Source organism: Ambystoma mexicanum, chromosome 7q (assembly GCF_040938575.1).
Source record: "Ambystoma mexicanum isolate Mex_15411 chromosome 7q, UKY_AmexF1_1, whole genome shotgun sequence".
NCBI classification, from domain to species: Eukaryota; Metazoa; Chordata; class Amphibia; order Caudata; family Ambystomatidae; genus Ambystoma; species Ambystoma mexicanum.
Window position 1 is genome coordinate 315,705,888 of NC_090941.1, and position 27,275 is coordinate 315,733,162.

At 46.1% G+C, this 27,275-nt stretch overlaps 1 protein-coding gene across 1 annotated transcript in view; it reads right to left on the reverse strand.

The window, feature by feature from the left end:
- The window catches only part of UCHL3 (ubiquitin C-terminal hydrolase L3), a 726,647-nt gene that overhangs the window by 390,574 nt on the left and 308,798 nt on the right, over nt 1-27,275 (reverse strand). Inside the window, exon 6 of the mRNA XM_069639381.1 lies at nt 26,289-26,336. Within this exon, the coding sequence (XP_069495482.1) occupies nt 26,289-26,336 (48 nt within the window). The remainder of the gene's footprint in view (nt 1-26,288; nt 26,337-27,275) is intronic.

Sequence of the window (27,275 nt, forward strand, 5' to 3'; positions counted from 1 at the left end):
GGAGGATAGATCCAGGAGCAGCGGGTACGGACGCTTTTCTACATCCATGGAACGGAGCCAGTCCACTATGCCTTCCCGCCATTCGCAATGATCACAAGAGCTCTAGCGAAAGTCCGCAGAGACAAAGTGGAGGTGGTGATGGTGCTACCCTGTTGGAGGGCACAGGCCTGGTTTCCAGTAGCAATGGAACTTTCTACGGATTTTCCGAGGATAGTTCCGAGCATCCAGGGCCTTCTACTCGACCCGACCGGTCGGGTTCACCCGCTCATAGAAGCGGGCTCCTTGCAGCTGATTGCCTGCAGGGTTTCAGGAGAAGATGGAACTTGCCAGGAATTTCGAACCTCGCTGCGGATTGTATCCGAGATTCCTGGGCGCCTTCCACCATTAGGAGCTATAACACGGCTTGGAACGGTTAGGCGCAGTGGTGTTCAGAACACAGTCTGGATCCCATTTCAGCACCTCTATTGAACATCCTGAACTTTTTGGCTTCAAAATTCCAGGAGGGTAACGATAGGAGTCTACAGATCCGCAATTTCAGCAGGGCACAAGAAAATAGAAAATAATCCAGTAGGAGAGCACCCAGCAATCTTACGGCTCCTCAAAGGTATAAAACTGAGAAGGCCGCCAGAGCCAAATTATGCGGTTTTATGGGACGTTCGAGACCTTTTTCAGTTATTCCTTAGGTGGCCGGAAAATGAAGCTTTATCCCGGTCACAATTATCAGGCAAATTAGCTATGCTTCTATGTCTAGTAGCATGCAGGAGAGTGTCAGACGTGAAAGCATTGGAAATCGATAGTAAGATATTTTATCCAGAAAGAGTAGCGTTTACTATCGCGAAAAGAACAAAGACCGACTCCAGAGTAATTTCCTACCCATATTTTGCAGAGAATAAGAAGTTATGCTTAGCACAATGTATCAAAGATTATGAGGCAGCAACAGCACAGATCAGACCGCGCGGCGTAACCCAGTTGCTTATAGCGCGTAGGAAACCTCACCACGCAGTAGCGACCATTGCGAGATGGGTGAGGGAGGTCATGCAATGGGCAGGGATAGACTTATCCTTATTTGGTGCACATTCTGCTACGGGAGCAATGGCTTCTAGAGCGTTTGCGACAGGAGTAGCCCTACAAGATATTATGAAATCTGCTGATTGGTCTTCTGAATCCACCTTTAAGACGTTTTACTTCAAGCCAGTATCTGATATACCGAATAGAGTGATAGCAAGCTTTGAACAAGCATAATGCGAGCCTCCTGTCTTGTCACAGAATAAAGATTGCCCACACTAATAGCTCAGGAGAGTCTCCATTCTATTAAAGACAAGGAGGCGAGCATTATATCCCATCCTAATGTATGAAACAAATGAGAGCAATGACTGAGCGAATGAAAATTGTCATGCAGGGTGTTCCATTTGTAGTTCATTCCCGCCCCCATATGATTTTTCTGTTCTCATAGGAGACGATCAGAAGGCGACATGAGCAAGTCAGGATATACACCGAGGATCTTCTGGCAAGTTGTCCCGTTGGACCGAACAGTCACGCCAGCTGCGGATCGAGTGCAGGCCTTATGGATTGTGTTTGACATTTTGGGGACTCTCTGTACTTCTAGAACTCTGATGGCAAAAGAAAGAGGAATGGACTTAGGGGAGCCAGTGTTTATACCCCTATCTGGTCACTGATTGGTGTGGGAGTAGAGGCCAGGACTACAAAGGGCCTCGGGATTATGGGAAGCGTGGTTTCTAAGTAACATGTAAGAAAAACCAAAACATAAAAGTTAAAAGTTGAAGTTCTGAAATGCTGATATGGCAGTATTAAAGAAAGATAAGCATAATGCTCGCCTCCTTGTCTTTAATAGAATGAAGACTTTCCTGAGCTATTAGCGTGGGCAATCTTTATTGTGACTGAAACGGACTTCTGTTCTGACCCCCTATAACTGGATGACCTCTAAATGGTCTTCTTGAAATAGTTCCATTCAATCTTTGTAATTGCGGGCACTATGCTCTCCAATGGCCTTCTTGTCTGCAATAGGCACACTGATTTATACCTATCGGACCACCATGCATGTTAGATGAAAGTGCAAATTGGACCCTCGATGCTGCGTTTCCACCACCTCCATTTCCTCGAGCTACCTGCTGTAGCAATACTCTAGTTTTCAAGTCTCCCTTTTTCCTTACTTCCTTATCCTTTTCTGAATTCACTCAATTTTCGTAATATTGGGCCATGTGTAATATTTCAGATTGCGACTTAGCTTGCCATTCACTTTCAGATGTCATTATCAATGTCTGAATTTCCGGTAGCAATCCTCGCACAAATTTATCAACAAACAATCTCTTCCCAGGTTCAGTACTTAGATCTTGACCACTGAAATCTTCAAATACCTCTTTTCAAATCGGTTAAAAAAATCCATCGCTTCTTCCGATTTACCTTGTAAACAAGCAGGTAATTTATCCCAAACGATTATCTTCTCCGGCACTAAAGTTTTCAATTTCGATACTATCCGTGAGGGCAAAGTTCAAATCACTTGCGGAGGCTTCTCTCCAGCCTTTCTCTCACTATCAATTCTAATCAAATTCTCCCATGTGTCAGATCATTTATACTTCAAATGTGGTTCCATAGCAGCAGGAAGAATTACAGGGAACAATAAATCAATATCACTCAATGTAAAAACAGATGAATTTAAAACATATTCAATTTCCTTAAAGAAACCAGCAGGATGTTTTTCCTCATATCAGGGACTGTCTGTTTTATAGTATTCACTTCTTGTCTAGAAAAGGGGACATGTGCAAACTGGTTTCTATCGTACGTGCTGGGTCTGTCCTACATCAGGAATTTCAACTTTCGGAACAAACGTGGGAGGCACCTCTCGCATGGGTAACTGCAAAGTAGGGGACTCTGGATCTGGGCGCCTATTAAGCAACAAAACTAAATCAAGAGATAAATCAGCAGTTCCCATGTCAGGCAAAAATGCTCTTTTATAAATCGTCATCAAATCAGCAGGACAACAACCCTTCTTTTTCATGCACTCATCTTGTAAATATTCCACCATAACCTGTAACACTTTTCTCTGCATTTCCGGTGAATATTGACTAAACGTATTATGCACTTCAATCGGGGAAATGGCAACATCTGTAATCCACCTAAGCGCATCTCGCATAAAAATTTGCATCTCTTCACTAACAAGTTTCAACGGCGGAAGAAATCATTTCTGGACATATGACATATGCGGTTCACGCTTACTCATATCTTTATGCAATCAGTCAAGTTCTCGCTAAAACACAAAGATTTGCTCTACATGTTCTCGTATCTTCGCTGCACTATCCCGTGAATGGGAAAGGACAATCAAATCACGCAGCTCTTACGGTACAACTCGATCGATTAAGTCACTCCATACTTTAACAAGATAGTCACCCATATATTCTAACAATAGCTGTTGTTCACCAATACCTCTATGATCAGATATGAAACTTCGCACTGCCACTTCATTGCCATCATCAATATATGTTTCAGCCCACTGTTACAGTTCTTCTTTTCGCTCTTTACTAATCGTACTATGAGTCTGTCTAACACTTCCTCTTTCAGGCCCCACTGATGCAGAACTGCTCGCTAAAGCGTACAACTCATGCTCTATAGGAGGCAGAGGAAATTATGTCATTGGTGCAGATGGGACATTTACTGCAGGTGCAGATGCAAGCGTGGGAATAGCAGCAGGAGGAGGAGATAAATAGGAAGGCAGTGCAACTGGGTCAGTACTCGGATGTTCATTTCTTTGCTCATTCAGTATCTTATTTATCAATTCGTCTGATGTATGCTAATCCTGTGAAGGGTATATTTTCTGTACATCTAATTGGAAAGTTCTATCCATGTTTCGAATGGCTTCTGTCTGCTTCTGTTGATCATGCACTATCTCTTTCTCTGAATTTGACACGTGCCTACTACTTTTCAAGCGTTTATTCGCTTCCTTCGTCCAGTCCCTAACAGCGTTGAACGCTGTGGGCCTGGCCTTCTTTCGCAGCACTACTTATTCTGAATGCTCTATACGCGGTAACTCGAAGATCCCATTATTCCGCCACTGAAGGTCTGATACACGTCTGGTCTGCCTATGCCAAACCGCATTAAATACAATGGCCCCAATACCATACTTTATATACATTTCGTACGCCGGCGACCCCTCGGGTGGCGCGGCCTGGCCAGTTTCCAAAGACTGTCTACCGCAGTGAAAAAAATCTTACTAGATAGGAAGACCATTTCCCAGGCATGATTAACTCTTACCTCTCTTACCTGGGCATTTTGTTACACCCCGCCGTGCACATCACTCCAGAAGACGGGCTTGTTCTTTAAAAGGTACGCACAAACATGTTTTCCTTCCTTATGGTATGCAGCGCTTCATTCCCCCATTCCTTTCACAATGGAGATTGCGGCAGGGGTTGAACAAACTACGAGTACCATGATCCTCCACTGCACTATCATGTGCCCTGCGCCTCCAATCACCATGCTCTGACGTTTTGCTTTCTCTTTCGGATAAATGCAGTCTTTTCATTCAGCTCGCTGCTTCTGATTGAAGTTGCTGACGCCTTTGAAGTTTCGTCTTCGTCCTTTCTTGAATATCTGGAATTCTTGACCTTTGCCTGCCTAACGGACCGTCTTGTCTGCTGCTTTGTACTTTACTGCCAGGTTGGTGTACCAGGACCTATTTCTTGTTTTCACGGACTGCCTTGCCAAATCGATTTTGTACTTCTGCTGCCCGCACGTTAACAGGACCCTTTCAAGTCTTGCTCCTAGCCCCAAACTGCACATCTAACAGGATTACCGTCTGGGATTCATTGACATTTCTATCAAGTCTGATATCGGACATTGGGAATTGTGTTTACCTTTCTTCAACAAGTGCGCAGGGGGACGCTGCGCAGAGTGTGCACCAACCCGGAACTAGTGCGCTCCTTGTACCGTTCGGGTTAGAACCCTCACTAACATTCCCATTTATTATTTTACACTGCCGTTTGTTTCACCTTGGATTGATCCCAACACTACTAGTGGTAAGGAGTGTTTCTTTCCTATTCCAACCTATTGTCATAGTTCCTTGAATAGTCTTGACAGGGATATTATCTTGAGGTAGAAATAATCCATCCCCGGTCTGCAATTATAGAACTCATCTCTTCTTCTTTATTTTTACAGCTGGTAAACCGTGGCGGTGTGTTCTCCCCGCTCTTTTGGGTGATCGGGCTCGTGTACTGTTTTAATCAGTACGGGGTCATATCATTTTAAAGATCTATTCCCTCACAGAGAGGAGGCTCGGTTGGAGGCCCCATCCGAGCTCTTCAATCAAACCCTGCGAATCCCGGTCCTGGTCACCTCCTTATCCTCATCCTGGTTGGTGAGTAACAGAATCAGAAGCCTTATTAATATGGAAGGAGAGGACCCCTTAGCCGCCATGGTACGTCTGGTGGCAGAACTCCGGGCTGAGATTTCAGTAGCTCATGATGCTCTGAGTCACAGGATTGATAATCTACAAAGATTTCCGCAGCCGCAGTCTTTGGGGATAGACATCTCAAACGCTTCTGCTTCGACTTCAGGGGTCTCTAATCCCTCAACGTCGGGGTTTGCTGCGGCCCCAGTACTGGTGGCTTCCCAATTCCCGTTAGCTCCTCCTGAGAGATTTCTTGGAGACCCAAAAAATTATAGGACCTTTATTAATCAGTGCAAGCTGCACTTTCTTTGTCGCCCTACGGCCTTCCCTAATCCAACGACAAAAGCTGCCTTTATCCTTTCCAATTTTGGTGGAACCGCTGCAGCCTGGGCTAACCCTCTACTCGAGTCAAACAGCTACCTGCTATATGACTGCGATGCCCTCATCGCAGATATGAACCGGGTTTTTGACACTCGTTACAAATCCCAGGCTACGGACCTTGAGTTCCTAAACTTACGCCAAGGGACATCCTCTCTGTTTACCTATCTTACTAGGTTTAATCAACTGGCAGCCGAAACGGACTGGCCAGAAGAGAAAAAATCGGCAGTCTTTTACAAAGGGCTATCAGAGGAATTAAAAGATGTATTAGCAACCGTACCTACAGTTCCCACTGCTTTTGGTGAACTCCTGGATTTGGTTTTGCAGATCGACGCCCGAAGAGCAGAAAGAAAAGGAACGCAAACCAGCAGTTATGACCCCTCCACTGCTGGAATCCGCCAGTTCTTCCTTGTCCGCCCCTGAACCCATGCAAGTGGGGGCTATACGGGGACCCCTTACTCCAGCCCAAAGGGAACACCGCAGATCTAACAATCTTTGTATGTATTGCGGTTCGGCGGACCATCTACTTAGGGACTGTCCAAAGAAACCTGTTGGGAAGGCGGGAAACGCCAAAACCCGGCGCTAGTAAGAGTCCCTACGCCGGGGATACATTCTTTGGACTCACACGGGGTCACCTCTGCCCCTGTTAGTTTACCTGTGGTCTTTACAGCGACTCCTGACATCTCTTTTTGTTCTTTAGCCATTATTGACTCCGGCGCCACAGGGAACTACATGGACTATGACTATGCTAGTTCTCATAATGTGCCTATGGTGTCTAAGGTACGTCCAGAAACTGTTCATGCAGTGGACGGTACCTCCTTGGTATCTGGGTTGGTCACCCAAAACACTTCTCTGGTTCGAATGCAAACCAAAGAAGGGCATACTGAGAATATAACATTCGACTTGATCAAGGCCCCCCAGTTCCGGGTCATTTTAGGGGTTCCCTGGCTTCAACAACATAACCCTGCCATTGACTGGGCTCAGGGGGTCGTTCAGTTTCCATCCCCGCTCTGCAATGAACAATGCTTTCTAAGCACTAATGTGTCACCCGATTCTTCCTGTCAGGCATTAGTCGCCTCCACAGCCCTTATCGGGGCCGTTACCACTGCTCCCGATATAACTATTCCATTGGAATATCAGGCCTACCGTGATGTCTTTGACAAGGGTGGAGCCGACCACTTACCACCACATCGTCCATACGATTGTCCTATTGATTTAACACCTGGGGCCAAAATTCCAACTGGCAGAGTGTACTCCCTTACGTTACCAGAGGATAAGATATTAAAAGACTATATTGAGAAAGCCTTGAGCAACGGGTTCATCAGGCCGTCCAGGTCCCCTGCAGCCTCTCCGCTCTTCTTCGTTCCTAAGAAGGAGGGTGATCTTCGCCCTTGCATTGACTATAGGGCCTTAAATTCGGTCACAGTAAAAAACCAGTACCCTCTTCCGTTAATCTCTGTTCTTCTGGATCAATTAGGTACTTCTGTTATATTTACCAAACTGGATCTGAGGGGAGCGTACAATCTTGTACGAATACGCAAGGGGGACGAATGGAAGACGGCGTTCAAAACCCGGTACGGATTATTTGAGTACCTTGTCATGCCCTTTGGGCTATAAAATGCTCCGGCCACGTTTCAGGCCTTTATGATGAACAATATCTTCCGTGACTGTTTGGAACAGTTCGTAGTAGTCTATCTGGATGATATCCTTATATACTCTTCATCTAGGCAGCACATAAGGAACATGTGCTTTTTGTTCTGCAGAGACTGCGAGAGAACCATTTATTCATTAAAGCCGAGAAATGTGTCTTCAATACCACTGAGGTCTAATTCCTTGGTTATGATCTCACTAATCAGGGTATCAGAATGAGCCGTTCGAAAGTTAAGGCAGTCTTAGAATGGCCTATTCCCACCTCAGTCAAAACACTTCAGTCGTTCTTGGGCTTCTGACAGCATTGACTAGTTCCAAGCAACCCTTCCATTGGACTCCTGAGGCACAAGAGGCCTTTGATGCTCTAAAAGAGGCCTTCTCCTCTGCCCCGGTACTACAGCACCCTAATCCACTGTTACCATACTTGGTGGAAGCAGATGCTTCGGGATCCGCTGTTGGGGCCGTCTTGTCTCAGCGTTGTCCTGATTCTGGTGAAATACACCCTATAGCTTATTTCTCTAGGAAACTCACTCCCTATGAGAAGAATTACCCCATTACGGAAAGGGAGTTGCTGGCCATCAAGGAGGCTTTTTCAGAATGGAGACATCATTTGCTGGGTGCACAGCATCCTGTTACGGTTTTCTCAGATCATCGCAGTCTGTTGGCTTTCAAATCCATGAAATGTCTCACTGCTCGTCAGGCCCGCTGGCACCTCTTCTTTTCACAGTTCAACTTCACTATCACCTATCGTCCGGCACGTCTCAATACATGTGCTGACTCCTTATCTCGCCTGCCTCAAGATCCTCAGAGTACCGTTCTTGACCGACCTTTGGTTTTACCCTGCAGGGTGGTCTGCGGATGCACCCCACATTCGTCTTTGCGTTCCATAGTTACGGAATGGGTTGCCACTCATGCAAAGGAATGCCTCGACCTCAATCTTGACATTGTTCAGGGGTTGCCTTACATCCAGGGTCGGCTATACTTACCTCCCGGAGAAGCACGTCTTCGTGCTTTTACCTGGTCACACGACTCGATTTCGGCAGCTCATCCCGGTCAACAGAAGACTTTGGAGGCTATTCGCCGTTGGGCTTGGTGGCCCTCGATGTCTAAAGATGTCATTGACTACCTTGCCTCCTGTTCAGTCTGCTCCCAATGCAAAACTACTCGGTCCAAGCCCATGGGCCTCCTACAACCGCTCCCTGTGCCACATAAGCCGTGGTACATGGTATCCATGGACTTTGTAGTGGACTTACCTCCTGTGAACGGCTTTAACACCATCTGGGTTGTGGTTGATTATTTCACTAAACTGGCCTTATTTGTTCCCTGTATCGGTCTCCCGTCTGCCCCAGCATTGGCGTCCCTCTTTCTTAAGAACGTTTTTAGGTTCTTTGGCCTTCCCTCTATCATCGTTTCAGACCGTGGGTCCCAATTTACGTCACGCTTCTGGAGAGCCTTAACGGCGTCGCTTCAGATCGAGGACCGTTTCAGTTCGGCCTTTCATCCACAAACGGATGGCCAGACAGAGAGGGTTAATGCCACCATGGAACAGTATCTCAGGTGTCTCTGTCTTCAGTTCCAGTCGGATTGGTTGGTGATGCTCCCACTGGCTGAATTCGCATACAATAATTCCTTACACTCCTCTTCTGGTGTTTCTCCCTTCTTTGCTTTATACGGGCAACACCCTCGTTCCTTGCCTCTGGATCCGGCTCTTCCAATTGATAACCCGGCAGCTCTGGATTGCGTCCGGAACATGCAGACGGTGCATGACTCAGTTCTTGGACACCTATTGAAGGCTCAGAGACGGGCCAAATTCTATGCCGATAAGCATCGGATCCCTGCACCCGATTATACGGTAGGCATGAAGGTATGGTTCTCCACGCGCAATCTGAACATACCTGGCAAACGTGCGCTCCTTCCGAAATTTGTGGGTCCCTATTCGGTGACGGCCGTGATCAACCCGGCAGTGGTGCGTCTTTCTTTGCCTTCTTTGTGGAAAGTGCATCCCGTGTTTCATGTGAGTCTGCTGAAACCATGTATTGCCTCCACCAGACTGCCGGCTCGTCCTTCTCCAGTGCACGTGGATGGTGACCTGGAATATGAAGTGGCTGGCATACTGGATTATCGTCTGCGCAGGGGTCGTCCCTTCTACCTTGTTGATTGGAAGGGCTATGGTCCCGAGGACCAGTCTTGGGAGCCTTTGTGCAATATACATGCGCCTGCCCTTTTGCGCCGTTTATATGCCCGTAGGGGGTTGGCACCGTTTTTGGGGGTGGATACTGTTACACCCCGCCGTGCACATCACTCCAGAAGACGGGCTTGTTCTTTAAAAGGTACGCACAAATATGTTTTCCTTCCTTATGGTATGCGGCGCTTCATTCCGCCATTCCTTTCACAATGGAGATTGCGGCAGGGGTTGAACAAACTACGAGTACCATGATCCTCCACTGCACTATCATGTGCCCTGCGCCTCCAATCACCATGCTCTGACGTTTTGCTTTCTCTTTCGGATAAATGCAGTCTTTTCATTCGGCTCGCTACTTCTGATTGAAGTTGCTGACGCCTTTGAAGTTTCGTCTTCGTCCTTTCTTGAATATCTGGAATTCTTGACCTTTGCCTGCCTAACGGACCGTCTTGTCTGCTGCTTTGTACTTTACTGCCAGGTTGGTGTACCAGGACCTATTTCTTGTTTTCACGGACTGCCTTGCCAAATCGATTTTGTACTTCTGCTGCCCGCACGTTAACAGGACCCTTTCAAGTCTTGCTCCTAGCCCCAAACTGCACATCTAACAGGATTAACGTCTGGGATTCATTGACATTTCTATCAAGTCTGATATCGGACATTGGGAATTGTGTTTACCTTTCTTCAACAATCCCGGTCCTGGTCACCTCCTTATCCTCATCCTGGTTGGTGAGTAACACATTTGTACTTGTAAGTGCAACACTCAACCAATAGCAGGACGTTTAAGAATGGGATCAGGGCACGACTCACCTGATCAATCAATTTATCACTTCGGACGCAATTAGCCCATATACAGGCACAACCAGGAATCGTCACGACCAACGTGTCTGGCACAATTTGCTTCAATTCCAGGACACTCGCCTTGATGCTCTCTGGGTGCTGCTCGTCGATCAAGGATCGGCTGTGTACAGATCTGCAGAGGAGTCTTTAATCACTTCTGCAGGGGCCCCCCCGAACACCTTCCGATCCCGGTCCGACAGCTTCGTCCTCGACTCGTCCTTGCCTTCAACGTACGCGATGGAGCATCACACGGAGGGTCCGTATTCGGGCGCCATTTTTGTAAGACCATATATAGAATAAAGGCACAATAACCATATACTAATGACACGCCAGTCGTGAGGTTCGTTTTCCAAACAAGTTCTGTTTATTTTCAGAGTATCTCAGTCGGCCGACCGGGTCTCAACACCTCACGACGTGTGCTCACAAACACTGAGAGGAGAGAGAGCGAGCCGTCGATAAAGCAGTAATATATCTACACATAACACATCATCATTGCACAGCATTATTCGGTCCGCCCATATACATGACATACCAGCTAGGGTTCAGTAAATGACAGTTAGGCACGTAATTTCATTCAGTCTAAACATTTGGCATTTCTAGCCGAGGTTTGCAGAGACAGCTTACTTTTTTGGGGAACGCGGGGCACTGGCACGGGGAAGGATATCATGTCCTAGCAGGGAGACGTTCCAGTATTGTTATCTGGTTGCTGCGCTCATGGGCTAAGGGTCAGACAGTTCTGAAGCAGAGAAAATACCATAATTCATGAAGGAGCACCGTTAGTCGCATATCATTCTTATTTAACTGCTCTCTACAATAGCGTTTGCAAGACAGGCTGGCACCTGGGTTGCCGATTAGCCGCTGCATATGTACAGCTTCAAGGTTTTCGCAGACTAAGAAAAACAATGTATTTCTGCAGGGTTTCACATTCCTGCCTATGTTTAGCATTCAAATTCAAGCTGTGGCCTTTTACCGTGTGTAGACCTGAAGCACAGAATATATTTGCAAAAGCATTCAGAAAAAGAAAATGGCAGGCAATTACAAAATGGACTCCAAATGGTCACATTCAGGTTATCATGGTTTGCAATGTTTGTTACATGATGCGATTTGCTTATGGCTGTTATGCTCACCTGGTTCCACGGGGGCGCCACCCAGCTATCGGTGTCCAGGTATCCCTCCCTGCGATGCCCAATAGTGACCAGCGGAAGAATCCTGCCAGAAATACAAGTAAATAATGTTTAGGACTGGGCAACTGGGATTAACAGCCTCCCACCACCCGGTATGTCTGCAGCCCCTCTGGGCTTTCTCGCACCTTGTTCTTGATGTTGGCGGGTTCTCCGTCCTGCTGTCTCGGCAGGGCGTGTGGTGCTTTGCGGGCAATGGCGGTCGAGTTACTTCACTGATGCCGGCCCGACGCGAGTCTTTCAGGTAGGTCTTATTGCTATGATGTTTTGCTGTCCTAGCATGCCTTTCTGGAAATAACAATGTCTTTTTCTCTTCCTTAGGTACGTGGAAGTCCAATTCGTGGCGAAGATTGGATTCGGGTTCGCTGGTAAGTATTAGCGTTTTTGGAGCGCCTAGACGCGGCGAGTTGGCGCTTAACGCAGCGCTAAGGTGCCTTGCCTTTGCTAACCTGTTATCTTTTGTCTTCACAGGTTGCGGTGCTCCGCCGGAGTGTAGAATTACAGAGATGTTGCGGAATGAAGTGCGAGTGGGAAGGTACGCCTTTTGGCGGAGTTTGTTAACTGTTTAAAATGTCTAAAGCCTTGTCTTTCCCTTTCTGCAGGTCCGTCGATCCGAAGGAGCGCTGGTTCCAGGATGCCGGTCGGAAGAGCTGAGGACCGCTAATGATGGAATTCAGGTAAGCTGCAACCTTTTCCAACGATGTCTTCTTTCTTTTTCTGCAGATGCTGTTTATCCGAGGTTCGTGGCAGAAGCTGAACGCGGTGAGCGTCACGTTGCAGTATTGCAAACTAACGCGAAGCGTGTCAGTCCAGTCGGGCGTGGTTTAAATAGCTTCAAGAAAGAAGTCCAGGTAAAAGAGTTCCAAGGTGCCACACCCAAACCATCCTTCTGGAAGCCAGGTTCCAAGAAGCCTGATTCTGTGGATGCTTCCACATTGAATGACTGTAACAAAAAGTAGTTCCCAAGCACAAACTCATTAAGTATGAGCCTGGCGCCAAAGGCGCAAGGACTGGCCCCAAGAAGGCCTCAGTTGGGATTTAGTGGAGACTGAGGTCAAGGCTCCCCCTGGCCCATGGGTAGGCCAGGGGGGCTTTGGGGTGAGGGTTGTGACAATGGCCAACATACAAAACATACCAGTCGGGCTGTGTGATTGCATTACAGTTTCACAAGTCCCTTGGGGAATGAAGTTTCTCTGATCCCTTGATCCTGCTGACAGCTAGAGTACTGAGGTGACTTTACAAACACCTATGAAAGATTATTAAGGAAGCCCTGAGGTGGACACAGGAGGATGGTCTTCGACCTTCTGGAACCATGCCATAACCGTGCCAAAGACCATGATGTACTGCTCCAGAGCAGTGCAGGTTTCGACATCTGAACTTAATAGACAATTGCATGGAAAGCTGCAAGAGGTCCTTTGACTTGGAGTACCAAATGAAAAATACTGAAGCATTTCTGTCATTGGTACTCAATTAACAATGTACACCACAATGTACACCCTGCATTGCTTCATGTTCAACAAACAGTCCCCACATTTGCTCCATTGAACCATATTTAGCTGCATCCATCAGCCATGACATACTTCTTGTGGGAAGCAAAGAAAACAGTATCCAAAAATTGGGATAGCCTGGGTTTCAGAACACTACTTCCGCTCTTTCTCTAGTGTCATTTATGGGCTTCTAGTTTATTTTCAACCTCTTCCTCGTTTATACACAGGACTCAGTCTCCGGTATTTTGATACATAGATCTTATCATGTGTATTGACAGACACATGTGGGTCTACATGTTCACCCTGTCTCTGGTTCTTAGCTTGTCTTTAGACTGCAGATATTGTTTAGCACTCTTCTTCTTCTTTCTGTACTTTTATAGCTGACCGTGTTTTTTTTAACGTTTTTCTTGATTAATTGTATGTTAGCTTTAGGCACTTGGATTCTATCAACTTTTTCCAGCTATCTTTTCGAATATTTTTATGTTGTCACATGAGGGCGATTTTGTATGTTCTTTTGCATATTAAGGCTTGGATGAACTGATTCCCTTGTCCCAAGTCAGACATACACATATATCCTGCAAAGAGACTTTTCGAGTGGCAATCATCTCAGCTAGGAGGATCAGTGAGCTTCAGGTTCTTTGCCTATCCGGTACCCCTAATGAAAGTTCCACAACGATAATGGGGTGTTCAGAACAGTCTATGCCTTGAGCTCAAAGTGGTTTCTGACATTAAAAAAGTAATCTTCAATCATATGCTTTTCGGCACCCATTCAACGGTGGTGGAATGTTCTCTGCACTTCAAATAAGTCCTCTAGTTCTACAATGACTGTAAAAAAGACTTAAGATGCACTGACTGCCTATTTGTGGCATTTGGTTCAGCAAACAAGGGCCAACTAGTATCCTAGCAAGGACTGGCTCACTGGATTGTATTCTGCATGCACTACTGTGATTCCACGTCAGGATTGCCTTCTGTACGGCCAATAATGGCGTATTTCACCAGGAGAGCAACTACAATGGGTTTTCATGCACTAATGTCCCTAAAGTGCATTTCCAGAACTGTGACATGGAAGTCAATGCACACCTTCACAAGCATCTGCCTCTGTCCCTCTCTACTCCACTCAGGCATGTGAGTCTATGAAATATCCCAATCTGAACCCCTTCATTGATCATGGGTAAAAGAATCAATATGAGATGATAGGCTGTACCTAAAAAGCCTAACAGTGGGTTGGGGCGATTGGGCCTTCTTTCGAGAATAGGAATAACAACAAGTGGCAGGAACAAAATTACAGTGCAGTTATGCAGCCCGGTGCAGTAAACAAAGGCTGAGGTACACCCAATTGTCTTCAAAAGAGTATTTAAGGGCCTCACCTTCATCAAACCAATGTTCAACCAATATGCAACTCCTAATGGATGGAAACCATGACATTCACATCCTTCTGCTCTACATTAACTTGCAGACACATGCGGGGCAGCCGGTGCAAAGGACACCACCATGCTAAACGTAAAGGAAACATCGGGTGGGGATGCCACATTTTGCTCACGCTAGACCATTCACATGAGCACTCAGTGATGGGCAGTTGATCATTCTGGATTACCACAATAGAGACACCACCAGGCTGCTGCACACCTTAACCCTGGTTGAGTTACGAGTAGGATTTAGATCTAAACTGCGGGGGGGAATTGGACATGTATGTGATGAAAATGGCAAGCAAAAATACCCACAGCCTTACCAGAGCATCATGCAAATGGATGCCACACCACCACGTAAGATGTCACACACATGCTTCCAATTGACCAAAGGGCAAAAATCAAACTTGCAAGCAACTAGCCAGCCATAAAAAAGTCACTCCTCAAGTCTATTCATATACACAGCAACGTATTTCTTAATCGTCAGGAATAAACTATCAATAGCTAATAGCCAGTGGCGAGTGCAAATTGTGCACCCTGAATAGCCTACTTGACACCTTAACCAGTTTCACATAGGAACAATGTCCCATAATGCAATGCCATTCACAGGGTCACAATATACTAACCACTCCCTTGGCTTGGTCAGGAAAGCACCAGTATTCGGGTGTGTGTATAAATAGTCACCCCTTCCATCGTGCCTCCAGAGTGGTGCTATGTTCTACCGTATTTTCCATGTTCCAGCAGAACATGAAAAATACAGCATTGTTAAGGCACAAATACACATAGAACACCAGCTAAGTGCACAGAGAACACATTTTACCTAGCACACCGACAGGAAACATTTGAACATTGAAAACAGGTATGATATGTGGGGGGAACCAATGAGATGCAAATATGTGGGAATCAACCCAATGCACACGTGCAGGCCATCAACATCAACACTAAATGCCCATGGAAAAATCAGTGTGCCTGGTCTTCTAGATTACGAGTGGGAGTATAGGAATGTATACCTGTGTATGAGTTAAGTACTCCTACACACAACTCTGGCTGTGTCATGCAAAGCGATATGGCTTATTAACTGTTCCAAATCATGAACATAGTAGTCTCAGAGTGCCTCTGTTTGTCTGGAAATTTGGCGTATTATGCCTATGGAGACATTAGGCTAAGAATTAGAAAAATAATTAGCTGGTGGATACAAGAATGGGAAAGATAGAATAGGTGTTGACACAACACGGGCTCAAAGGATGCAATGAGGGTAGATTAATGTGTCACAGCCTGGGTGCATATTGGTCATGTGGGGGTGGAATGTAGGTCTGTAAAGCAGAAAATAGTATGTGTCCTAAATTAAATGGGTTAAGTCGATTACATATCGATGTATTTTTGGAGTAAAGGACACCTATATGTACATTATAAGGATTGGATGCATGAGGGGCTCTTATTGCAAACTACAGCTTACATTAAAGCACTACCCATTGCATGTGGTGACTCCAGATATCCCCAGCTACCTTGGTTCATGACTCCCATTCGGAACCCCCACAACATTGCATGATGCAGCATACAAAGATGCCCACACCAGGAACAGGCTCTGCACAGAACATGCATTCAGACTACTGGAGGCAAGGTTCCAGTACTTGGACCAGACAGGGAGGCCCTCCAGTATAGCCCTGAGACCATTGGCAGTATTGTCATGTTGTACTGTATGCGGCACAATATGTGAATTCATAGAAATATCCCCATGCCACCAGAGGCTGAGATGGCAACCCCTGACTCAGGCTACGACGATGATGATGATGATGATGATGCAGGTGGGCTCATGGGAAGAACTGGTCGATGTCCGGAGAGAAGGGACAGGAACCTTGTGCCCCAAAAACTTGATAATATTTTCTCAGCACATAACTATGCACCTATAACATTTTCTGTACCTATTCACCGAAATTAAAAAAGACGCAACAGCACAATTATAGCTGGAATCCATGCATTGCAAGAAAACATGCTTTAATCAACTAGTTGCAAGCGACTATGCTCCCCCAATAGCTTCATCCGGAATAGACATACTCATCTACCACCCTCCTTCCTAATGCACATGCGCTAGCACCAGCTTCAATTCTCTCCAAAAGTACATGGGTCCATGAGTCTCGATTTCCATGAGCCCAAGAATGACAGGTGATGAGTGCTGGCAAGCATTTCAGCATGATCTGCAGCCTGTGCTGGTTGCCATGGGACCCTCTGTGGGCAGAAGCAGAGCGTGCACAGTCACCACCACGACACAGTTGCTATAGTATTAAAGGCAATGCATGCAGCATTTCCGCCTCAGCCATCGCTATGGCCTCAGTTGCCGCCTGCATCCTCAATCTTGACAGTGATGGCCCTGCACTGCATCTTGCAAAGCTTGCAAGCGGACAAGGTGTTGCTCTGCCAGGTGCTGTATGGTATCCTGCAGCTGTTGAATTTGTATAACCATATCCCATATGGTGTCCCGGGTATGTTGGGTCATCGAGGGAATAGCAACCACAGGTATTGTGAAGGCGTCATGAAGCATGACACGAGAACAGATTCAAAGTTCAAAATAAAAAAAAATATTAAATCAAATGTCAGGATGGTAGAAGGCCTAACTTGCCATATGGTAAGCTGGGATTTCAAGGAAAGTCAAAGAGTTGATCTTAAAAGTCTGTCTGTCCAAAACCTATGCTTGCCCTCACAACTAAAGCTAAACAACAAGTAGTGATGTCAATAATGAAAGAAATAATGATCAGCACAAAGTTCTGAGCTTCTTCCAGCTCTTAGCTTCCTTTTCAGCTGCCCTTCCCAAAGTTCAAGATAGTTCCACAAAAGTCTCAAAATTATCTTTCTCACATTCAAGGCAAAACAGTTCGACGCACTCCTCTGGGTTTCCTTCCCCAAGTTCCAAGCAACACAGTTCAAAAGAAAAGGGCGTTGAGGCTTCATTCTCAAGATGATACTTGTAGTTCCTCAGGTCTCAGGGTTCTCTTCCCCAAGACTTAGCCACTTGTACTTGTTTTAGTCTTTTCAAAAAGTTTAACAGAACTCTAGGTCAACCTGACCCTCCTTCTGGATTGCATCACCAGTTCACTTGCAGTGCTTCTCCTTGGTTTATTTCAAAATGTCTTTGGTTCTCACATTTCAGGGCTCACTGGTCTAGATGCAGTTGTCAGACCACACGGTCCACCCACTACATGTCACACAACCAGGATCCCTATGCTCCTCAGCCCACATAGGTTCTTTTATACTTGTACCTGTGTACAGAGTCACGTTCTCTTTGTTTCTCTTTGTTGGCCTCTTGGCTTTATGTGCAGTGTTTACACTCCTCTGGCTTCTCCTGGTTAGCCTCTTGGTTCTGCCATAACGTGTCAGACACCTTTTTTCCAGTCTTTGGCCTTGCCGCAACGGATTTAATCATGAAGTTCACTTTTGTTGTGGTCTTATTCATGTCCTACCTTTCTATGGCACTCTTTCACAATTGCACACTTTTCCATAGGTTGCTTTTATATGGGTACTTGCGCTTTGCTGTCCCCCGCTAATTGTTTTGCCCATAATGTTTTACTTAATTCTGTATTCAATAAGCTTAATTGCAAGGTTTCGTTCAGTTCGGTATTCAATATACATTCGATATGCTGAATTTAAAGTTTCTCTTTAGCTCGCTATTCAATATGTTAGTTTCTATGCAGTTTGGTACTTCAAAACCTATTCGCAGCCCGCTAGGAATGCCTCGGCTGTCGAGTAGCTTTCACCGACACTCACTGGTCCTCTGAGTTGTTGGTCAGCGGCTCCAGCTGCTTCTTTCCTGCTCTGTAGTTCGGAGGGCCAGCTTCTGCGACCCCCCCCCACTCGCACACTGGGCTGTCTTTCAGATGCCAGCAGCTCTTCTGCGTTTGCACAGACAGACAGCGTCCTTCCTTCTCCTGCTCGCTCGTAGCTCCTGCTGTTGGTTCCTTGACACAGAGGCTCTTACACCTGTGACAGCCCAATGGCCCGACTCGCCTTGGGCTGTACAGGTTCTCTGGGCTGCTGGCTGGTGGTCCCACCACAGCCGACTCCTTTGGAAAAAGGGTTCCCTGCTGGTGCCTCTCCCACAGGACTCCCTGTTGCTCCCTGTGCTGTTCTCTGGCCCTCTCTTCATAAACCTGCAACCACTTAACAGGTTGCAGGTGTAGATCCTCAATTGGGCTAGCCTGACTATGATTAAGGGGACATGCCTGACGCTCACCATACTCTGCAGGCATCTTCCTCGTCCCAGTACCAGAGTGGTCAAATGAAGGTTAAGTGTTCATTACTCTAAGTCTCCTCTTCCTCGTCCCAGTACTTTTGAGGTTAATGGTGGGAAAATGAGGGGAGAGGTTTTGCACTAGCCCATAAATGCTGGGGGAGATAGGTTGGTCATAAATAGGGAAAGGGGGATACCATGTATTGCCTGTGGTCATCCAATTGCAATCCCCAAGGACCCTCCAGATAGGTGATCCTCCTTCGCTTCTCCACCCCCAGGATCAGGATCCAAAATCAATGGCATTTCCCTGGCCACCTGATAAGAAGATCCAGGGGAGTAGGAGTGAGGATATCCTATGGTTTCTCCCAGTATCCAGCCTACTTTCTCCTCCTGCCCAGTCACCTGCTATGTCATCATCATCATATGGACAGACTCCTGATGGTGGTGCCACAGGTGCTGCTAGCAGTGGAGAAGGGGGAAGAACTAGTGTGAATAGGGGAGAGGGAACGAACAGGAGAGGAGCCGTATCAGTCCTCTACAACACTGGCCACAAGAGGAGTGTGTGGACACATGCAGGGACTTGAGGTGGCAGGCTTTGGGCCATTGAGGTGGTGCCCATGGCTTTTCCAGTTTCATGCAGGTTCTCAGATGCATGACGGTTGAGGGCACTGCTTCAGATTGTTTTGGGTGCTGTGATGACAGTTGGCATATCCATGGAGGAATGAACAGCAACAGAGGTTCTTCACAGCCAGTGGTGGTTGTGGCCTCTACAGGAAAGGCCAATGTAGGTGCTGTGGTGGTGGCTGGAATCTCCACCTACTGCTGGCTTCTAGGATGCTGAGTGGGAAGTACTGCCACAGAGATGGCATTTTTTATACTTGCTGGTGTGGCACGTCAGAAGATAGACACATAGTCTCTGGTCTGCCATGTTCAATTGTTGTGTTAAATGCAAAGATGCAAAAACTCCTAGCTTTCCCTCCAGTAAGGGTGTTCCCTACCTAACCAATCTAACTAATGAGCTATTCAGTCCTCTGTGATAGTCCAAAAGTAAGAACCGCTCACTGTTTAAAAACGACCCTATGCTGACCCTACCACTATATATAATAAAGCACAGAAGAATGACTCCCTTCTTCCATGAATAGGTTCTTCAGCGCATTCAGTTCAGTATAGAATCTTTAAGTAGTTCTTAAAACTATCAAGTTCCAGAATTCTGATATTGGATTGGTATATAATTTACTTGTCCTTTTCTCTTGGGTGCCTCCTTTTCTCCTTTCTGCCTTTCTCTTGTGATCCGCCTTGGTTCTTTATACTTTTCTTACTACTCCCTTTCAAATACCTTTACTTGGTTCTCTATATTCCAATAACAACACACAACACCTTTCCTTATTCTCAACACTCTGTCTTTATTGGGACGAGTATGAATGTTCAAATAATGATTTCCAGCCTCTTCACTTACTCTTCATACTTGGCCTCCACTGGTTCAAGTATGAGCATTCAAATAATGATATCCACTTGCTCCACTTATTATTGATAGTTGGTCTCCACTGAGACGAGCATGGGCATTCCAGTTATAACTGTCTTCCTTCTCCCACACTCTTGATATCGGATTGCTACTGGAATGAGCATGAATGTTCCAAATATTGTTATTCGCGGTCCCCCGCCGGCTCTCCTACTTTCTCAGTTACCTGTGTTCCCTCAGGGATAACGTTACTGGGTCTTATCAATTGTCAGGTCGGCTCTCTAGTTTCTGTGGTTTCTCCCACAGGCTCTCCCCAGTTTTCTCTGTTACCTTGGCTTGCTCCTCCTTTGTCAAAACAGTATCGGCATAGTTCGTGGATTGCCTCGTCCACGGCTTGGTCATGGTCACACTGCCGTATGTTCCTCTTTCAGGGCAGGACTGCCTTATGTCCCCCTCCCAGTATTTGGTTTCTCGTTCTCTCTCTGACTGCAGGCGGACACTGCTGTGTCTGGCCTTTTGCTCCGTCTTATACGCTATGCATCCAAGCTTCGTTCAGTGCATCTTTGCGAGTCTGATTGAAACTCGCAGGCATTCTCCTCTCTCCGCATGTCATGAACCATGGACATAGCCCCTTCTGGTCTTCCTGGTCCAGACGGAGAGTGTGCTCCTTGATACTTCCAACATGGCCGTGCCCAGTGCCGTGTTCCATACTAGTCTGTACGTCGGACACGGCACGTTCTATAAAAGGGCCACGCCCCCGCATGTCTCAACGCTATCTCTAGGTAGTGTCTCGACGTGTGTGTGCTGCTCGGCGTTACCCTTCCAAGTTCCTGGCCAACTCCCTTATTCTTTCTTCCCTTTTCCCCTGTTTCCAGTATCTCTTACCTTTCTTCGATCCTCTTCCTGGACGTCCTGGAATACGCGACTTCCTGGAACTTTGAACGCTCGCGCTGGAGTCAGATTCGACTCACGCGCACTTATACAAGACCCGGTCCGGCCGGGAGAAGGAGTCCTCTGCGGAACGCCACAAGAAGAGAACTCAGGTGAGCCGGCGGGAAACCTTTGACACCGCAGGTCTCCACTTCCACTTTATTACGCTGTTGTGGGTCTTCCCCAGTGGAGCGTGGGAGTCGTCCTTTCTTGTCTGATTCATTATCATTACGTTTCCAAGGTTTTATTTTATCTCAGTTCATTTCAAGTTTCTATTCAGAGGTGGAAGTACAGTACTTGGTTGACAACAACATCTGAATGGTTAGAATGAGGAGGAAAGGAATGTTGCTTAGCGAGTTTCCCTCCCCTCCTCCCCCCCAGATCGGCAGTCCTTGTCCCCAAGGGTGGAGTCTCTCCCAGTGAGTTCCCATTTGCTTCTACCACTAGGCAGGATATGCCTAGCGGGCTCATCTCCCTAGCCGTACAAATTCAAAGGCTCCCCACTGGGAAGAAGTGACAGAATCCTGCGATTCGTCACATACCCTTTACCTTAGCCCATTGGCTTCCCCTTCTTTTATGAGAGGAAAGTGACTAAGGAAGTCTTTTCTCTTCCTTTTCTATGTTCGTGAGTAAAGCAGAAGGTAAAGCAGAAGGGCTGCAGGTCCAAGTACCATCTCATAATGTGTGCGTCTGTGTCCTTGTCCTTGTCTGTGTCCTTTCTTGTTGCAAATGAATTGTCAGTCGTGATCTGCATGGCTGTGTAAGGAGGCCTGTTGGGAGAGGTGTTGCACGCCGTCACTTGCCTAGTTGACAAGGCCATTTCTCTGTAATACCGGCATGCAATCTGTAGGTGGATATCTGCTTCTCATGAGGTGATGTCTGTACAGATGGGGTATGGCCATCTCGGAAAGCAACAAGGACCTTGATTGACTCATTGTGTCTTTATAAATGGTGCTGGCTGGCATTTGATTGTGTTTGATGGCCTAAACTGTAAGCAGCCATATGGCAATTTCAGCTACCTAGTTCACAGCCCTCATCCATGCATATGGCTGGACAAATTCACTTGGGTAAGGTCTGCTGTTTGGCCCACTACAGTGGACACCAGTTTGGTATGATGGTACTATTTTTTGGTTTGGACAATGCTTGGTTATTACGTACACCGCCCCTTGGGCAATTGGTGGGGGCTACACGTATCGACAAGTGGCTAGCACATGGGACATGACTTTTGCACATCCTAGGGATGCTGGCCACATACAGACGGGGGCCTGATGGTCTGTCTTGCTTTGGTGCTGCTTACAGCTGCAGTGGTAAATATTGGGTATAAGGCGATGGTCAGGGAAGGTACACTGGCCATTGCAGGTTGCATATCAACACACTGAAATGAGTGTTCAGCCATATTGACACATTCCTATTTACCACAGCTTTGCTTCATCTCTCCGTCAGCTGCCTCAGGCCCTCACGACTGATCGCATTATACTGATGATGCGGGTTCCCCATGGACGCAGAAAACACATGCCTCTGCAAGATGTCGGTGGTGGTGGTGGGGAATCATGCATGCAATTGCCCTTTGGATAGAGGATGTAGATGCACTCACCGGCCTCGGCCTGGCTGGCTGCTGCAAACTCTACTGCTCTGATGCCTTCAATGCCATGCGTGTCAGGATTGCTGCTCACCTTTTCCTCCCATGACTGCATGGTCACTAGCTCCGCCGAGCCTCCACCAGCAGCAGAAGTTTCCCTTCAAAGTTGCACCCCAAGAGAGTGCACCATGGCCCTGAGAGCATTCTCTTTTTGACACAGTCAGTCTCGCAGGGCACTGTGCCCACTGCCACCCCCCTGTCCCAATATGATAGGCAAGATGTCGGTCTTGTGTCAATTAGTAGTTTTGCTGCTTTGTGCACTAAACAGTTCCACAGCATGCTCATTGGCAAATACTTAGAGATCGGCATATGTGAATTTAGGCTTCCAAAGTCTCATTTTCAGAATTTTGGACTTGTCACTCACCGCCCTCTCGCATGCTGTTTCTGCCTTATCTCTTGTATCACAGCAGGAAATGGGTGATTTTGAATTGACTGTTGGCAAAGATGGTTGCCGCTCAGCTTCCTATTCTTGCGATGATGCCATTTCCAGTCAGTAATTCCACAAACACTATGGGCAGTATTACCTTCCGGTATTTCCTCTATTCCAGTCGACAGTAACGCTAATTCCACTAACAATTTGAGGTATTACTGTAGGTAATTATCGTGTTGCGTTCATTCTGCGGTAAAGAATGGTTGTTACTGCCAAGGCTTTGGCCACACTAGGTGGATTTGTTAATTGCAGTGGGCGGGATGACAATCAGTCATTCGGTATCTAGGCCATTATGTTGTACGATCTAAACTTGCCATCTAGGAGAACTACAGTTGGAGGTAAGTAACTCATTCACCTCCACATTATTGGGTATAGATTAGTGAAATGAGGGTAACATTTTCCAGTGTTAACAAATATGAAGGCTGAACAACATTTTGTCAACCAATTTACAGTTAGAAACAGGTATACAAATTAAATTCAAGATTATCAGCAATGTGGCAGATGTTTTTATTACTGCACATCGCATTTGCAACAAGGCACATTGGTGGACAGAAACGTGTTGCAGAACTGAATACATATGTTAACTATCCCAGCATTAACAATCGGAAGGGGGAGGAGGGAGCGGGGGGGGGTTCATATCCAAGGAAACTAAAGCTTCGCTCGTGAAGCTAATAATTCTGCACACGCTGAAGCCGGCAATCAGAGTGAGGGGGAGAGAGAACGGGTCCAGCCAGCAGCAATAGACCTTCCCGGAGGTTGACATTCTTTCGAATGGGCGCAAAACGCTATGAACGGGCCAGGCGCCACAGGCTACTTCACGCCCGAACAGTGCAAGACATGCAGGTTTTCGAGGGACTGTGGATGCTGCTGGACTACGAAAGCCACGCGCATCCACCACGAATGCGGGGAAATGGAGGCTGTAGATATCGCACGGCTAGAGCGGTCGCTGGAATTCAGCGTCATGCGTCTCGTGGAAGCAGCATAATCAAACGTCCAGCATGGTGAACACAGACACACGCAGAATCAGCCAATTATTCACCATTAGATCAATTCCCACAGCAGCATTCTAGGTATGCCCATGCATTTTGGTGTTCCTCAAAAGAAAACTACTGCAGTCAGCACTGGGACGCATTAAGAGTTTGGCTAGTCAGAGTACCCACTTGATTCTATGTCACTCACTCCATTCTACTTTCCCTACACCCAGCTCCCTGAGACCCGGTCCAACCATTCAAATTCCTTTTTGCTCCGCTCTGAATCACAACATTCCCAGAAAAATAAAGGTACGTTAAATCAGCGAGGGCAGGAGCGATGGCTAACTTGAATATGCCAGCAGACTTGGAAATTCACTGTTGCATGCCTGTACCTTCTCCATTACATTTATTTATTTTTGGTGTTGTATAACATATGGCCTCTTTACAGGGAAATTAAGATCTGGCCCCACATTGTTTCCTAACTTAACAAATTGCAGTACCATTGTCCATTTGGATGAATAGACTAACGCCCATTACTTCTGTGCTGAATCCAGAAAAGTATCTACATTCAAAAAGTCGCAGCTCCACAATTTTCAACTACACAGGCCCTATCCTGACTCTAAAGGAAAGGGTTAAAAAACGCAGAAATCAATTTTCAGAGCAGCTAGAGCAGGTGTTTTTACAAACGACACCCGACAAGGATAGCGGATTCACCATCACTGAAGCAAAGTGGCCCAAGGATCAGTTTGGAGAGCACACTCTTCAGACTGGTATGAGCGTACGGAAGGGCATACAAAACACAGAAAAGTCTTTGCACAAAGTTGATCCTCACAAGAGAAATCAACAGAGATCCTCAAATCCACAAAAAGTCTGGGGCGAGTTACAGCCACAGGTCATTTTTCTCATTCTACTTTAGGGTTCCTTAACCCTTCCTAGACCAGGAGCAAAACGTGTGCACCAATAATGCAGTTGGTGAAAAAATGACCGTAAGACAAATTATAACAAAGGAACTTAATTTTGCTAAAATGATATGTTAATGTGCAGCAATACACTGTAATTTAGACCAAGTGCAGTTTTGTTTCAGGCCATTTACGATGTTCTTTACCATATAAACTACACATTTGCATGCAAACATTGCTCATGAAAAAAAGTCAATTGGAATGTTTTGTAATCGTGGACAACTGGCCATTCCTGAATGTATGTTCCCTTATGTACTTGCTAAGCTTCTGCAACTAGCACCATTACACCCTGCTTGTGCGCAACAGGGGGACAGCTTGGTTGATTACATTTGCTGCACAGCACACAGTGTGCACCTGTTCCAGCCAGAGGCTCACCACTCGTGTTATGCAGCACCTGCAGAGTGGGTCTGGCCTAGCACCCGAGGAATCATTGGTGGTTTTTTTCAGTTTCATGGTGTTCACTGGGATGGTCAGGCCAGTCTACTTTCTGGGCCTCGTATGCAAACAATACAAAAACCATGGCAAGTCAAACAGGCATGATAAAAACAAGTGCACAATTAAACAAAACAATAATTTGGCAAAATATAAGATACTTTAAAACAGTAATTTCAAGTTGAGGCATCCCGTGTTCCGCGCGTCAATCCCTCTTTTTCATACAAATTCTTATAAGCAAATGCGTTTTTATTGAGGTAAATAAGTCTTGAAACCACCAGTCAACATGCTCAATCTTCACAATAAAATTCCACCAGGCCCCAGTATGAACTTCACAGGTAGGACAGCATTTGTGCACAACCAGAAACATTACTCTTGCTTTAAAGCAAATTAGTATACAACAATGCCTAACAAATGACCATGCATTCCCCTTTAGATTTACATCACAATAAAAATAGCATTTCTTTTTACACTGCCGAAGCAATATCCGGATAACGGTTGCACCCTCTTGGACACAAAGTATTTAACAAAATATACAATATGCAACAAAAACATTGAATTTACCATCTTAGCAACCGTATACTGCAACTCATTGGCAATACTTTGCAAACTTATATTTAAAACACTCGATTTCAAGCGTAAGAAATGAACGGGTGCACAATTCCAGATAGCACGTGTTTTTTTATTTTAGGGAATTGAAAACGAATGCATCAAAAACGGTTAATACCTCACTCTGGCCTTCTTGTGCGCTGCTCTCATGAGTCACTCGGATACTCTGAAATCAGAAGGCAGAAAGATGATGATGTATTGCATTTTCGGTTTTTGTCACTGAAAACATGGAGGCAGACTATGTAGAGGCTGATGGTCCAAACAGAACATAGTGGAAAAATATGCATTCATAAACATTAATATACTTTGTGCTTTTAGATGTAGGATTTAGATCAACAAAATTGCAGTTTTTCTGCTGTTAGTTTCATGTTGGCATTAACTCACGTTTCCAGACCCAGTGGCGTTTATATGGTAAAATAATAGTAGGGCACCACTAGCAAGGGGGCGCAGTGGCATAGTTATGCTAAAACGAGAATTTGCAATGCAACAGTTTGGGCTTTTGCCAGGCACTTTGTAATGCAATTAACTGGCTTTTGACGGTAGCAGGGGCAAAATGGGGCGAGTGCCTGGACATCTAATAGCGGTGCCTGCCAAATGCCTGCAACCTATACACAAGCCAAAATAGTTGACTTTTCCAATGCTGTGTTTTCATGCATTATGCTTGTAAATGGAGTGGCTGAAGGCAGACCTGGTAACTACATTTTTATTACATCAGTAACACGTTTACAACTCCATAAGTCATTCACTCTCAGAAAGACTGCTTTGAGAAATCACTGGCAGGCACTTTGAATGCACAGTTTGATGGTAAGGCCTGATTAAAGCAAGCTCAATGATTTCCCATGAAGAGGTGTTTTGGTCAGGGAGGGATGGGAATGGCCATAGTGATGATCATCATGGGTGGGCAAATAACCAAACACCTACACGCTTTGTGTCCCTCCTTTTATACCATTTCTCACTATTTGTACTCTAAAGCAATAGTTTTGGCTTATAGGTGGCACAAAAGTGCCACCTAATAGCCAAACTATTCATGGGTCTGCCAGACCTTTGGACCCACCCCATGATCATCCTTTTGCAATTTATATTATCAACTGTGGCAGCATGGAAT